We start from the raw sequence: 15,236 nt of genomic DNA on the forward strand, positions 1-15,236 counted from the left end.
CCTGCGGATCAGTTGGCTCCGCAACGGTTCGAAACGCATGAGGGATTCCAGAAGTCTTGGTTCGGTATCATCTACTGTGGGCGGGCGCTTTGGTTTTGACTCAAGCATTCTAAATAAGTTCGAAAGAGTCGGGAAGGTCTGTCTCGACTCTCGTCGCTAGTCGGAGATGGTGGAGAGGAGGAGGGAACCCCGGCGCTTATTCGCTCGTTCTCGAACTGCCATCGCCCCGCTCGTCTCTTGGAGTGGATCCCAATTACGACTCTTCGCCATCCTCTCAAGTCGCGGTGCGTGGTAAGGGCAACGTCTGGACGACTGAGGTGGGCTTCGACAATATGATTCTTCCCCGAGCTTACGGTCTCATGAAGCAGCTACTTCCGTGCAATTATGTACGATTCACGGACAATATCCCCAAAACTGTGATACAGAATGGTGTACGACACGACGAAGGACACAGGGACTTTCTCGCTACAAATCGCTTCATTATCTCCCCACAGTACCACCACCACGCCGCAGATGATTCACGGTTACGCTCACAGTGACTAGGCGAGAGAGGAATAATTCGATTTTCAAAAGATACAAGGACACGACTGGGGACTACGCGATCCCAGACCAATGCGACGGTGTCCGTGGTACCGAAACGAAAATCTATCAGCATCCGCCGGTGGAAGAAAGGAGAAGTACTCACCGGGGAGGCTAGCCCCCCCTGCTGCCCGCTTTCAACCATGTGGCATCATCCTCCCCACCCCCGCACCAACGACTCGTCCAGGATGAGAACTGAAGAGGTGAGGCGTGTGCGTGAATGCTGAAATGGGATTGTCGAATCGTAGTTCGGTGGCCAGCCCTCCGTGAAATCGTCGCGACCGACCTCATTGAGCACTGGTCACCAGGCTACGATGTATCGCTGAGGCGATGGAAGGGGCAGGGGGAGATCAAAGTGGAAGTGGAAGGGACGGAAGAAGGTGGGGAGTCGAGAAAGCGGAAACGGGGATTTATATACCTCCCCGCCGCGTTCTATTATTAACGCTTTTGTTTTCAACAATTTAGAAAGTCTACCCAGCCACCTCACGTGGGCATGTATCGTCCTCGCTTCACGACGCGTCTACTCCATCTCTTCTACATCCTTCGCGGAATACGATCATGGCGGTGGCGCAACGCCACTCACGCTTCAAGGCGGGCTCAATATCTCATAAGGCGGGCTCGAAACTGGCAAACGCTGCTATTCGCGACGGTACACGCATCGTCGCGCCTATAGCAACTCTCACGTGAGCGTGTGCCGTCCTCGACGTTCAACGCATGTCTGCGCTCTGCTTTTGAGGAAGTGGGCCATGGAGACGGCATGTTTCTTGCTTTGCTTCAAACAGGGCTCATAGTTCACGGGGAAAACAGCCACGTCTCCTAGCTCTGGTACCCTGTTGATTCACTCGCCTACGCTGCCGGGTATCATATCATCATTGCCCAAAGATAATCGCGATCAAATGATCTCCTTCGTGCTACAAGGCGAGAGCAAAGGTCCCAGAGGCGGCTTTGCCGCTGCTGAGCAAGACCTGCATCCTCGCTTTTTACTGCGTGTCTCTTCTCTCTCTCTCCCCTTCGTCTAGACCTCGCAGCCGTTCGTTCTGTCGGATAGGAGATCTACCTGGCGAATAGGAGAGGAGACGATAGTCGCCATGAATACATTCGCTCTCTTTTCGTGTTCTCGCCCCCACATATCTCGCATACGATGTCCATCGCTTCCCAAGTCAATCATCAACACCGCTGTTGCAGCATTCGAAGCCTCTGAACTCAACACTCAAGCTTACCAAGCTTAACTGTCAGGAGATCTCCAACAGGTGAGCGTCTCTACCTCCTCGCCATAGAGCTCAAAGAACGTTAAATACCATAACCGTTGCGACGCCCAGTGGAATGTTTGGTGAAGCTTATTTGAAGATGGGGAAGATAGAAGAAGCGATTGACAACCTCAAGAAAGCGATGGCGATGATGAGTGAAAGCGGGGTATCGTCGTTCAATGCGGCGGTGACGAGAGAGGATGTAGCACAGCTCGCCGAGATGAAAGGTGAGGTGGGTGAGGCTAAGGCATTAAGGTTAGGAGGGGCGTCCAACGCCATGGCATGCACCAATCCTGAAGTAAGATCGGGACTGAATGTTCTATCAAGAATCCGGATTCTATCCTTTGTTCGCGTCAGTGCACCAGGCAGGGACTTAGGATAAACGTCCTCAAGCAATGGTCAGACGCCAGGTAATTTTTCCCCCACCATCGTACAGACGCCTGCTATTATTGCTGCTCCGAAACGTGTCAGGGAAGTTCCTTCCTAAGACACTACGCCCGCTTCATTTTTATGCGAATGAAACTACCATCGCAGAGGGTTGATTGGAGGGGCCGACACAGGAACTACTGCTCAACTCCAACTCATTGATTAATGAAGCCGCGCGACGTGAAACACGACGAAGTGAGTGTTCTCGCCAATTAGGGTAGTGTTTTCTAACGCTTTATCAACGGTTACCCAGTAGGAAGGATAATCGCACACAAAGTGGCGTTGTACATTATTCGGAGTCCTTGTTCCATCACCAAAATTCAAATTTCTCCTGAGCTCCATCATTCCTTTCAAGACCGTTACCTCGGGGACTCTCACCACTGGAGACTAAGTCCTTCGCTTGTCGTTTCTGATGCCCGGTACCACATGATACCACTGACAATCTCGCGCAGAGCATGTGGCAGTCTAGGAAGGTGTGCGACTACAAGGCGATTCACTATGCAATCAATCAATCAAAGTGCCTCTGACGACGCCCGTTGATAGAATCAGGGATCAGGCCTCCCTGCTCCAGATCAGATGACCGTGTACGCATGAGTATCTGCCTTAGCTTGGACTGTGCCGACGTCATCTTTTACAGTGCCCGACATTGCCATGCTCCTTCCATTTCCAACGAGGTCACCTCGACGCTCTGCAATTAGACTCAATTTGAAATACATTCATCTGTCTTCCACCTGGTGGCTACGCTAGAACACGTTTGGATGCGGGGCAGCCGCTTTGCGTCCGCTCTAATCAAGGGTTTCATTGCAAGTGTCGCGCTGGCGCGTACCAAAATAACTCTCCAGATATGAGTCGCAATGTGCACCACAGCAGCTCTTGAGGTATAAGTACCACGCTCGAAAATGGCTGAAGCTCATCGTGCCGGCCACGTTCAATCAAACCCCAAGCAAGCGACCTGGTGTCCATCAACAACTCGACTTCATTACGAACATGTTCCCCCAATCAACGACTCTCATTGCCGCCGCGGTGGCCATCCTCTTTGCTCCTATATCACTTTCTGCTGCGGTGTATGGGGCCCCTTCCGATCATGCCCAGCTAGTCAATGATAGCCGTGGTTTTGCTCCTCCGTCGGAGGCCTTCATCCACGGCAACAACACTCAGCTCCTAGACAATACCCAGCACGTAAAGACACGGCAGGCAGCAGAAATCGCAGAATTGGCAACCACAGTCATCGAGGGTGCAATCAATATTTTCACCAGTATACAAGATGGCATAAAGCAGGACAAGGAGGTGAGCGGGAACATGTTTATTGAATACTTCGTTGACCCAGTTATAGGATCGCAGCACATTTACCCAGCATCTGGTCCAACAGTTGCACAGCGAACATCCTGATTTCAACTGGATCGTCTGCCACACCAAGCATGACTACAAGTGGGATGGCAAGCAGGGCGTCGACTGGGCCCATAAGCATCAAGAGTTTGACATAAAAATTGGGGGAACAATCGGGTTTGTACAATCCTTACAGTTGCCAACATACTTATTCATATTTATTCCGCCACCTAGATATGAAATCTACAATGCTAAATCGGGGAAATTCTTCCGCAAGGGCGATGGTGGTTACCTCAACGTAAGCTGCCGGCCCTTCTTCCTTTTACTGAACACTAGTCACTAATCTCACACTCTAGTGGGCATACATTGGCAACGTAGCCAAGACTGAGAATGACGGGAAAGACCTTACATTTGCTAAACCTTAGTAGTCTGTAGTTCTGTTGTCCACTTGGGCCACTGATATAACCCTGCCTCCCTTGCGTTTCTCAAGCTTTGTGATTGAGCTCCTTGGCGATCTGGATGATTTACACCCGACCTTTGCTGTTGTTTACCTCTACTATTCACTTCGTATGTGAGGGCGGCATTTCCAGCTTTTCTGCAACTGTCAGATATTCCTCTTGCCTCGAAATGATCGATTACTTGACCTGTGCTGTGGAGGGGTGGGGACAGAGGCACGTAGGGGTGCATGCACGATTCAGAGCGCCTAGTAACCCATGCATCCACTTGTGCCAATGAAACCTACACTCCCTCGCGGGTTCCCAAGTCTTGCAATTGAGTTGCTCTGCAGACTCCTTGACCTTATTTCCTCTCGCTACTTCATGTGCGGACAGTGTACGGATGCAATCAACGCTCCGAACATACTCGGACTGTGTATTCGACACAAGTGGAGAAGGCCACCACTGAGAACTAACTAACAAGAAATTCCACCAACGTAAATGACAACGATAGTCTGATGGCTTTGTAGGGGTAGAGTACGGCTGGGTAGGGAGGATCAACTGTCGATGATAGTAAAAGAATAGAGGCGCGCTAAACCCTGGGGCGTGGATGACTAGAAACCCAGGATGAGAGCAAATACTAGGTCATTCCATGCGCACGCAACCTTTACTGAGTCTATCCGTCGCGGCTACATCTGAGTTAGACGTTTACACCCGGGGTAATAGCATTATGCATTGGTCGAAGGCCGTCGTTCAAGTAAGGAGGTCGACTCCGACATCAGACGGCTTATTTGGATACGGCTTATCAGCGGACGTACTATGGCATGTCTGTATGCTGGGCACTCACAGGTCCAACTCTCCCTTTCACGGGGACGGTGCAGAATCAAACCCGATGCAATGGTAGAAATCTAGGATCATGTACTGTCTTGGGACCACACCGGAGCATCCGTTCAGGCTGAATGAAACATACTACCGAGCGTAGGCGGTGCTGGCAAGTATGCAGGGTAGGCTACATTCGACCACGAAAACTATGTCGCAGTACTGGACGTGGATATGCCTTACCAACTAGAACTCCAGCTCCACAACCCATTCCGGGTGTTGATAAACCGGCGGCGCTGAGGCGCAAGCACCGGTGACACATCTGAAGTTCGGACGTCCAATATGCAAAGGTTGGACAGCTTGGGGAACATGGCGTGAACCATTTCTGGGCAGAATTTGGACGTCACAATAACCCGTTCGAGCGATCCATGTCGGTGCAGACGCAGCATGTCATCTTCGAAGTCTTTGTCGATCATAAAAGCGAAATCGTGAGGAATGTCGTCGCCACAATCGAAGAATAGCAGCAGGAGTTCGAGTCGCTTGATCACCGACGTGACGCAGAGTTTCCCAATCATATGCTCGCTGAGCTGATCGTCGATATCGACGGTGTCGCAAAATACAACGACGTTCTCCACAGTGAGGAGTTTATTGGCTGGGAGCGACATATCTGCGTAGTTGGTATCTCAGCTCTTTCCGATCCCAACAAGGGCGTGGCGGCTCACCCGGTTCTATCTGAAATGCTAAAGTGTCCAATGAGGCAGGGACACAAGACAAGATCGAGCCATCGCAGTTGTCTAGTTTCAACGTTCTCAGATTCGGCATCTGGATCGTGGATGGAAGGAAAGGGAGCTCGTCACACCAAATGATAGAAAGCTCTTCGAGTGCAAGCATACATCCCGGGAACGGCATGTTTCTCGACAGTAGTTGGTCAGACGATAGGCCCCGATAGACCACGTTTTGGATCGTCAAAAAGCGAATTGTTTCCGCACCCGCTTGTAGGAGAATCATTAGCTCGTTGATAGGCTCTATAGTGCCGTCGAGGTAGAGTGTAGTAATTGACGACCGAAGGAGAGTCAAGGGGATTGTAAGATGACCACCGAAGCCACAATGTAGAACCTTCAGTCCGGGAAGTGCGAGAAATAACGCTTCCAGACGCTCCTTGTCTGTTGTGTTTGCCAGAAAGAGAAGCTCAGAGCTTTGTGCCGCGATGCTTTTCCCAATCAATATTTCACGGACAAACTGGCCAATGTGGGGAGCATCGACCACCAATAGGCGAAATGCACGTAGAAATGTCTTCCCGTCCGATAGACAGAGATGGTGGAAAAGGAAGGGAAGGGATAGATTGCGCCATGACTTGCATACCAGGGAGCACTTCCTGAGTGGCCAGATGTCGTAATCGAATTCTTCGAGAACCAGAGATACGATTTCTGGTGGTAGCGTCTTGGAAGACGGGTAGCTGATCATCTTGTAGTTAATCTGAGTTTGAGTTCAATCAAGGTTCTGTAAGCGATGTCCTGCCCACCTGTTTCTCGAATTGCCCTGTCTGCTCCATGTTCAAAGCTGACGTAGAGATTGTTGCTGTCGATTGGCTGTTGATGTTTGGCTGGCACCTGATTCTCACGCTTCAAGGAGTAGACGTTCCGAGGGACGAAGGATGCAAGTCCTGTAGAAGTTCTAGCGGCTGAGCTCAGAAAGAAACCGTGTTCAACTTCCAGGAAGACGAACAACATTGAATGTTATCGCAAGATTACACGCGTCGATTCTACGCAGAGGATGGAAACGAGACCTTATTTCCGAGCTCACTCAAAGTCTTACTGAGGCGTCGATAGTTGCCATTACATTAAACAATGCGTGATATTGACACCTCCTAGGCAACAGTCACGAGCATAGGAATGTTTTCGTGCGTAGTGTTGTTGCGACTAGACGTGGCGGACTCTAGAGAGCGATGTCAGATACCCCCAATACGCAACACGCAAAGGGTTGATACTCACTCAAGGCCCCAGTTGACCCCAAGGTTATTGGAGTTGGAGAAACAGATGCTCCCGGTGAAACCCAAGTTCGTGATGCAACTCGTGAACAGTGATAAAAGGGTCCCGGCCTAACGATATTGTCAACAAAGATGTAGGTATGTCCTCGGAAGACACGTACCATAAGGTAGTGGCAGAAGGCGACATCGGGCCCGCCGACAGGGTTGAAGTTTATTAGGCCCACTGCGCAGGTACCCAAGGAGTAGATCTGCTCGAACCCGGGGGGTACGGTGAAGTTAGGACCTGTTGACAACATTATAAGCGTCGAGAACTATCTTTCCTGACAGATGGCGCCGAAACAAGGGAAGACGACGACTCACAGGAGGGACTGTTCGGGAAATTGCACGGAAAGGTGTTAGTGACCTCACTGAGCGCAAGCTGGTCGAGGGCCGCTTTGAGAGACTGGCAGTCGGCCAGCAAGGGGGGGTCAGGCGAGAGGCTGAGGTCATTCGAGCAGAAGTCTGATTATGGATGGAGCATTAAGCTTGCGCGTCAGATAATGGTGTTGATTCGCTCGGTGGATGATTACGTACCGTTACCCCCGCACCCAACCTCGCAGCCATTGCCGACCACCCGCTTGGTGAGCGACGTTTGTGGAGGAGACGAGCGGTTACGGGTCTTGGCCGCGGGGAACTTGGCGAGGCGCGCAGGCGTGACGGGGACTGTCGTTATTGTGATTGTATAGTCGCCAATAGTCACGGCTTGGACATTCGACACAGAGCGCTCTACATTGGCTACGGTGGTTGTTAGCGAAGGCGTTAATGTGAGAAATTGAGCGCACCCTCTACGGCGACACCAAGCACGCCTGCACTCGCGACAATGCTGGCGAGGATGGATGTGATGGCAAAGATACGCATGCTTGCGGGAGGCGAGGTAACTGGCGAGGCTGAGGAAACACCGTGACTCTAGAGGTCATAGTTTATATAACAAGAGCGGAGGGAGAACTGGCATGGCTTGGCGTAGATCAATGCCAGTGGTAGTAGAACGCTCCCATCTTTCGAAGTCCTCATCGATCATATGGACGCAGCGGGAGTGCCTGGGAGGTGTTCCTGTCAACACGTTACAAGCCACCGCTGGGTAGCGTAAGCACAGCTCTTGCAGCTTTACATCCCTCGCTCGCTCACGATTTGCAAAATGGACAGGAGTCTTCATAACGATACTTCCGATCTTCCTATACTTCAGGGGAGTTTCAAAGTTGCCGCACCGAGCCAATGCCACCATAACTAGGAAACCTCTTGAGGCTGGAAACGGCAGCGCAGCCAAATGAACATTTGGTGGGAGAACTTCCTCCAAGCCGATGTCCCGATGTTCAAGGAATGTCAAACAGCAATGTGGGCGGATCAAGCATAAAGACACGGTTTCTGGGTGATGACTGGCTAGACCTGCCATGTAACATGGTGTACCACGCCAATCGCTTCTGACTCGGGCCGCGGTTGAACTGTTCTTGACCCGAAACCTACATCCGGTGATCTACTCAGTTGGATGGTCAGCCGATGTAGGCAACAGGACTCACGAAAATAGCCAAAAGCTCAGGATGCTTGCGTGTAGATGGTATTTACTCGCCCTCCTCCGCAAATTCCATCCCAGTCTGCTTGCACATTCATACCCACATTTCGCTTGCTGAAATCCAAAGCGCAGTCCACAAACGACATTCAGTGCTTCAGGCATTCTAGCTTCGATGTGGCGCTGAAGCATCTCATGTAAAGGTAGAGGATGAGTGGGAACGTTCGCCAATAAGCACAAGAGGAATTCAGAGGAGTTCGGTTTTTGTGTTCAGGTATCACCGGCACCTTCGTCCATTCATCCGTCCATCTGTTCCCCTGCAGTGTTAGTGTTCGTTCGCGTCTCGAGCGTTGTTCCTCCGTCAGTTCCAAGTACCGAAAGTACGATGATTGTGGGTGTCCATTGTTGATATGAAAAAGGAATAAGCGTGAGAACCCAAGGCTGAACGCGACAAATCAACTTGCCAGTTCTTGCTCCCTTCTCTTCGATTGGACATGCTCTCTGAAGATCTGACGACTTGAACCGTTAGTTGTGGTTGCTTATATTCTCGTAAATGGTGAAACCCAGGTTTTCTCCCTCGAAGATTTACTGTCTTGGATGGACTCTCTGTCCTTAGCAGATACAATGGTTTTTACCGTGGCCCGAATCAGAAGCTATTAATGGCATGCTTGTGGCACATGAGACAAAATGATAGGTCTCACCAACTGGCCAGAAACTGTCTTCCCCGTACTGCCTCTGACAATCCTCGAACATCGGGACATCGAAGCACTCCCGCCGGCCGTTTATCTGCTCAAAGATGCCTTCGCAAGGGAATTCTACGTATCAGTGCCACATCTCGATGCCACGATACCCGCGGTCAACGCTCCATGCGAAGGACCAGTGTCTGTTTCTTTTTTGTGAGTGAAGCAAGTAACGCAAGCCATACCCACACTGTCCAGCGCCAGACGCGTTGACAGGAACGTGTCCAGGCACTCTCGCATCGACCATATGCTTGACGAGTACTTCGAAAGATGGGAGCGTCGGGCCAGTGATGTCCGTCATCGGCATCCCTCTTAACGCCAAGGACATCTAACAGTCTCCCCCTCCGCTTTATGTTATAAAGCCTGTGGCCTCCATAGCCATATTTCCTCAGCATCACTGTCTGCCTAATTACGGGTCCTGGAATGAAATGAAAGGATCCGTTCTTACCTTTAGTTGGGACGCTTGGGCGCTACGGAAAGAGGGTGGCTATTGTGATAGCCGGATGCCGGTGATCGGGAAATTTGGATCTCATCAAACTTTAAGTTGGAATTAAATTAGCGCTGGGGGATTGAATTGACATTGGCACCAATTCATTGTCTTCCATGTTTATTGCACTTCTCTTCTCCCTTTTTACTTCATCTTGTCATTTTATTTGTCTATATCTTTAAATCTATTAAATCTATATTATTAGAATAGAATGGCCCAAATTGTTATGGTATCAAGATTAATGTTACATAATCAGAAATGAGCACTCACTTTAGGGTCACCCAGGGGAACAGGGGATGGATAGGTAATAGGGAATAGGGACTACCAGACTGAACTCTGGACTATCAATGCTGCCAGATTATGTCAAGGGTGGCCATATAGGTATCATGTCTTTCCTCATTCTGCATAATATACTTCAACAAATAGGCTTCAAGTACTCAAATCAAGCAAATCATCAAAACACTGAAGTAAAATATCAACAAATGTAGCATGTAAACTGTAGGATTATACATTTAGTATTGAGTTGACACATCTTAGCTGCTACTATTATAAGAGTAACAGAATGATCTCATGTCTGTAAGGACAAGAAAAGATATCACAGTAGCAAAGTGAGCTACAGGGCTATAAGTAAAAGGGTGTGGTACACTTTTACATGTCTGCTAATTAATTAAGTATGGATCTTTCAGATAGATGGATGTCATGGAAATCAGGACAGTGACTTAGTTGGAATTAGTAGGGGGGGGCAAAGGGATAATTATGGAATAGGGAACAAAGGGGCCATCAGACTCTAAATGCCCTCAATGTTATAGTCCAGTTTATTCCAAAGATCATCTCTTCTCACTATCATATCTAAATGTGGATGTCATGTCCTCTTACTAATCATTATTCTGATATCCTTAGTAATAACCTCACCAGTAACACATGTCTGCAGTACATAGGGTACCACATGTATTACAGTATTTAAAGACTAGTGAAATTCCAGGGAATGCCAGCTCATTCTCTTGGGATTCTGCTAATTCTAGTGTGATATCTAAAGTCAACTAAGCTATCTTCTGTATTTTTTTTTCTTTAGTATTCTTGTAGGAGCCATGTTAGTTCTTTGGATTAGTGTTGCCCTAACACACAAGTCATGGTTAGGGTGCAATAAAGACACTATTGCTTCATTAGAACACTCAAGTAGCAGACTTCAGATAGCCAAGTCCAGATGTGACATCCATTAAATCATTGTAGTGATACACAAGGGAGTATGGCATAGACATTTACAGATTAACTCACCTCCTTCAGTGTCACGACTCATGATAAATAAGCTGTATACATAGCAGAACATCTTTAAGATAGTCAGAAAACAAGGGAATAGGGGAAAGTGTTACTGAGCAAACAGAATGGGTAAACATCAACCACATGAACTTATATATATTGCTTGTATATCTTGTCACTGTTAAGGACTGTCCTTGCGAGTACGAGGGCCTCATGTTTGCCGCAGGTACGCGGCCTGCAAGGAAGAGGAAATAAGGACCAAGTACATACAGGCTTGGCTTCAGCTACTACTGCGCCTCCCACACTCTTGCATGCCCTGTATTTCAATAGGTGAGGATAGAAGAGAGAGAGACTACAACAAAGTAGTCGAGGGATGCAAAGAGGGTAAGAACAAACTAATATTCAGACTGAGGTACAAGTAGCTATGAGTAGAAACTAGCTACTCGTACAAACTAAATACTGAAGGGCACGTGGTATCTGTATGCCCATGAAACCTACATGAGTCTGGTAACAGTATAAGTATATGTATTAGTATGTAACAAATACAAAAGTCTGAGTATCCGCGCATACACGCAGACCAAAAGTCCCAATCTTGTATCCTGTGATCATGCCCCTAGTAGCCCCTAAGAAGCTTCCTTATCGTGCCCATAACAGTCACTAGAGCCTCCCAGAGCTTTTATGAACATCAGAGAACATGTGGGAATCAAGTAATGTGCAAGCCTTGAGCTAAGGCTCTTTCTCTCTCTATACCTATGTACTCCATGGCCTGCAGTTCCTTCACGTCAACTGACCTATGTTGGGCCATTCTCAGCATGGGAATGCCTCTAGACATCAACTCAATTGTCTGCTACACTGGTTGCAAGCTACAGATTGTTCAATGTGTACTCCAGAGTTTCTCGTGCTGCTGGGTTGATGCTTTGCTGCAGTTTTGTTCAAACCCATTCAGAGTATGTGTCGCCATTGTAGTTCAGTGGTAGTAAGAATATAGAAAAAATCACCCAAAAATCAGATCATAAAAGTCTGCCTGGAAACTGTTGGGGGACTCCAGCAACGGTATATACAAGCAATATATGTAGATGTAAGGCTGCTAAGCCCATGTTCCAAAGTTATCATTCACCGAAGATGTGCACACCCAAGTGTGCATTTTTCTACAAAAGGGTGCCAGTGCCAATTGTTTTGTAAACAGCAATAATACTCAAAATAGGCCTCTCACAATCTGGTTTTTCTGTACTATATCTATCATTGAATGAGTCCATGTAAGACAAAGTCACAGGTCGGAAGTTTGTTATTTGTTGATGCTCACCACTATTCATTCTGCTACTGTCTACTCCACAGTTTCCATCTGTTATCTTCTTTTACAATGTGGATCTCATCTCCATCTCCTATTCTAACATCTATTTTACCAAGTACTATTATAGATCAATAGGACCCGTACAGGCCATGCATTGCAGTGGCTACAGCCCCAAGTCCAAATGCATATTTTCGATATCACCTCTCTCATCATCGGCCTTGCCGTGAGCCCAGGCGTGCTTGGTGCCGCGCTCAAGGGTGAGCTCGTCATCCCGCGCCGAATCCTACGCTAATAACCCCCATAGCTGATGCACTGCGTCCCGCGTCAAATGTTGAAGTCGTGACAATCGGCGAACATACGATAACAATGACCACTACCCCCGTTTCACCCGCGCGCCTCGCCAGATTGCCCCTCAACTCTCCAGGCCGAAACCGGTCAGCCACGCCTGAAACGTCCCTTAGCAAGCGGGTGATCAACAACGGCTGCGAGTTCGGATGCGGTGGCGCTGGTATGCAAACTACACCCTCCTTGGCTTCGGTCAAAAGCGTAGATATCTGACTAGTGGTGTCACTGTTCACCCTGTATGGACAGACTTCTGCTCGAACGACCTTAGCCTCTCGCCTGATCCCCCCTTGCTCGCCGACTGCCAGGCTCTCAAATCAGCTCTGGACCAGCGCGCACAGGATGAACTCACCGACACCTTCCCCTGCAATATCCCCAAAAGCCCCTCCTGTGAGCCTCCATTTGCGTCCGCACACTGTTCCGAGTCTTATTGTGATTGTTATGCTCAATAGGCCCGAACTTCGTTGTGCCCCCTGGGTTCAAGCGGACGTACTCCTTGGGTACATGTTTGGTGGGCTTTGTAAACCTGAACCCCGACGGCGGTCCCGACCTCGGGTTCTGCGACTACCTTATGGTGCGTGCATCGTCGCTCGCCACGGAGTCGTGGTATTGACGGAATTAGGCCGGGACGATGTTGGGATTCTACGAGGACTGCATCACGAACCAAGGATTCACTGGGGAGGTCTGCTTCTCTGATAACGTTGGGTTTGAATGGGGGCTTGAGTACGTGTCAGCTGCTCTGCATGACATGGTTATCTGACCGCTTCTGCCAGAGTCCGTCACGGCTAGTCAGCTTCACAGAAACCACACCATATATGTGGTCCTCTTGACTAGTGTTGCCACAGCCCGGCTCAGGAGCCGCTAGCCGAATGAGCTGAGCTGCAAATGGGCCGGCCGAGCTGAAGCCGTGGCATGCGACTGATATTCCCAGGGCTCGGCTCTTTGGACGGCTGGCCCGGCTTTCAGGCTGTTTAGCCGTCGGCTTTGACCCAAATATGGATAGCCATGATGCAAGCACGACCACGAAGGCTGGCGCGCAAAACATGCTGCGCAATTGTTATTCACCACTTTGAACCCTCAAATGTTTACCGGCGCGTCACTGGGCGCGATTTACATCCTCTGACAACACATTTTCCTCATTTCAGTGGATAGCCGGCTTGGTGACTGCGCCTCAAGGATCTCCTCGTTGTTCAGTGGCTCCAGCTGTTGTTTAGTTTCAAGGTCCCCGTCTTGCATCGCGTCGCAGTATGAAGTCATCCAGTGTGCTCAAAGATGTCAGAGCATTGTCATAAGCTCTTGATTTGGATGTGGGTTTTTCCTCAAAAGCCAGGGAATACTGACACCTAAGTAGCACTCAGCAGCATCTCTCCGACTCATCATGGCACCCCGACGAAAAAACCGCGAAACTACAACACAGCTTCCGAACGGGATGCTACAGACAATGTTTCAGGCATCAGGCAAGCTACTCTCTCCTCCTTCCTCGTGTATTTTTGTGCTCACCTTTCTAGCTCCCACGCAAGTGCATGACGTGTCGATCGATCCCCCTGCTCGGCGAAGCACGAGAAATACTCTTCCCCCTCGCAATGCGCAAGGAGATGCACTGCGTAAGTTCATCTGAATATTTGGATCCATTTTGTGAATTCTTTTACTCAAAACTTGCTCTTAGCTGCCCCGCCATCAGACACTGTTCCTAATGGCAATATACCGGCCATGGCGGCAGCACAGACACGAGCACCCTCCCGTCGCAGACGCGATGGCGCTCACAATGCAACGGCTGCGCCAGCACAGCCGGTCGCGTCAGATAGTGAGCGCGAGGTATCATATCTATGTACTCATTGATCTTATTAATTCTTTTAGGTACCCAGCCCGCTCACAGCTCAAACCCTGCGAACATACAAGTAGAACCGGGTCCCGCAGAACCACCGCCCGCCGGATCAAGCTCCCTGGCTATCCCGCAGCGCCATGTCACAATTGCTGAGCCTCTCGAAGATGATACCGAGAACCCGTTTCAGTCAGGAACATTGCGCCACGACTTCGCGACAACTCTCCGTCGCGCTCCGGCACCGGATTCCGATGAGGACATTGACCTTAGCAACATCAGTGATCCCGATTCACCCAGCCGTACTTCACCGCTGCCCTCGTCTCCTCCTGTTCAAGCCCAGGCTGTCGCCACACCTCGAGTTCGTCCGCGTACATTTCCCGTAGCGTCACGTACCCCAGCACGAACTCCCGGGCTCCCCCGCGCTGGTCCCCACAGCGTGAATCGCAGTTTGCGGCGACGGCAGCGTAATGGCGCTGCTCCAAGCCAAAGCAGAGGCCGCTTTGTAGCATCGGATGTCTGGGCTTTTGTCCAGCGTGAAGATGATCGTTGGTTCTGTGTATTTTGTCAGTGAGTATCGGCTGCAATCCCGTCGTTTTATTCAGCCACTCATTGCATCAACCACTGGCAGTCGAGATCGAGTTGTCGCTCACCCCTCCGCAAACGCTAACCCTCCGCCGCTTCCATTGCGCGGTCGCGGCATCTTCTCCATGACCACTGCCACTGATCCTATCTGCCGTCACTTGCTCGTATGTCACCGTGATGAGTGGATTAAGGGATGTGATGTGCTGGGCATAGAGATCAAGGCCAAAGCTGCCATCCCGGTTGTCGCTGAGTATCGCCGACAACAGGGCCGGGCGCCGCCAGGTAATAGTGCCCCTCCAAATGACCGCAAATACTCTCCAGAGGCTTTCGTCGATTCTGTGACTGAGTGGATCA

At 49.8% G+C, this 15,236-nt stretch overlaps 4 protein-coding genes across 4 annotated transcripts; 2 read left to right on the forward strand and 2 right to left on the reverse strand.

The window, feature by feature from the left end:
• Nucleotides 1-3,239: 3,239 nt before the first annotated feature.
• Nucleotides 3,240-4,003, forward strand: PC9H_005704 (uncharacterized protein; the record flags this gene model as incomplete). Its single annotated transcript, XM_036775264.1, has 4 exons — nucleotides 3,240-3,539; nucleotides 3,586-3,755; nucleotides 3,813-3,876; nucleotides 3,935-4,003. 4 exons carry the CDS (start codon nucleotides 3,240-3,242, stop codon nucleotides 4,001-4,003), a joined length of 603 nt encoding a protein of 200 aa, XP_036633766.1.
• A 1,067-nt stretch (nucleotides 4,004-5,070) lies between these two features.
• Nucleotides 5,071-6,383, reverse strand: PC9H_005705 (uncharacterized protein; the record flags this gene model as incomplete). The annotated part of the gene is made up of 3 exons (XM_036775265.1): nucleotides 5,071-5,498; nucleotides 5,554-6,307; nucleotides 6,354-6,383. The coding sequence occupies 3 exons, from the start codon at nucleotides 6,381-6,383 to the stop codon at nucleotides 5,071-5,073; spliced, it is 1,212 nt and encodes a 403-aa protein (XP_036633767.1).
• A 315-nt stretch (nucleotides 6,384-6,698) lies between these two features.
• On the reverse strand, nucleotides 6,699-7,715 carry PC9H_005706 (uncharacterized protein; the record flags this gene model as incomplete). Its single annotated transcript, XM_036775266.1, has 6 exons — nucleotides 6,699-6,750; nucleotides 6,823-6,929; nucleotides 6,980-7,101; nucleotides 7,179-7,319; nucleotides 7,392-7,592; nucleotides 7,640-7,715. 6 exons carry the CDS (start codon nucleotides 7,713-7,715, stop codon nucleotides 6,699-6,701), a joined length of 699 nt encoding a protein of 232 aa, XP_036633768.1.
• A 4,602-nt stretch (nucleotides 7,716-12,317) lies between these two features.
• PC9H_005707 (uncharacterized protein) lies at nucleotides 12,318-13,267 on the forward strand (the record flags this gene model as incomplete). Its single annotated transcript, XM_036775267.1, has 6 exons — nucleotides 12,318-12,393; nucleotides 12,441-12,644; nucleotides 12,728-12,868; nucleotides 12,931-13,052; nucleotides 13,101-13,201; nucleotides 13,252-13,267. 6 exons carry the CDS (start codon nucleotides 12,318-12,320, stop codon nucleotides 13,265-13,267), a joined length of 660 nt encoding a protein of 219 aa, XP_036633769.1.
• Nucleotides 13,268-15,236: the final 1,969 nt, after the last annotated feature.

Source organism: Pleurotus ostreatus (assembly GCF_014466165.1).
Source record: "Pleurotus ostreatus strain PC9 chromosome Unknown scaffold_3, whole genome shotgun sequence".
Classification (NCBI taxonomy): Eukaryota; Fungi; Basidiomycota; class Agaricomycetes; order Agaricales; family Pleurotaceae; genus Pleurotus; species Pleurotus ostreatus.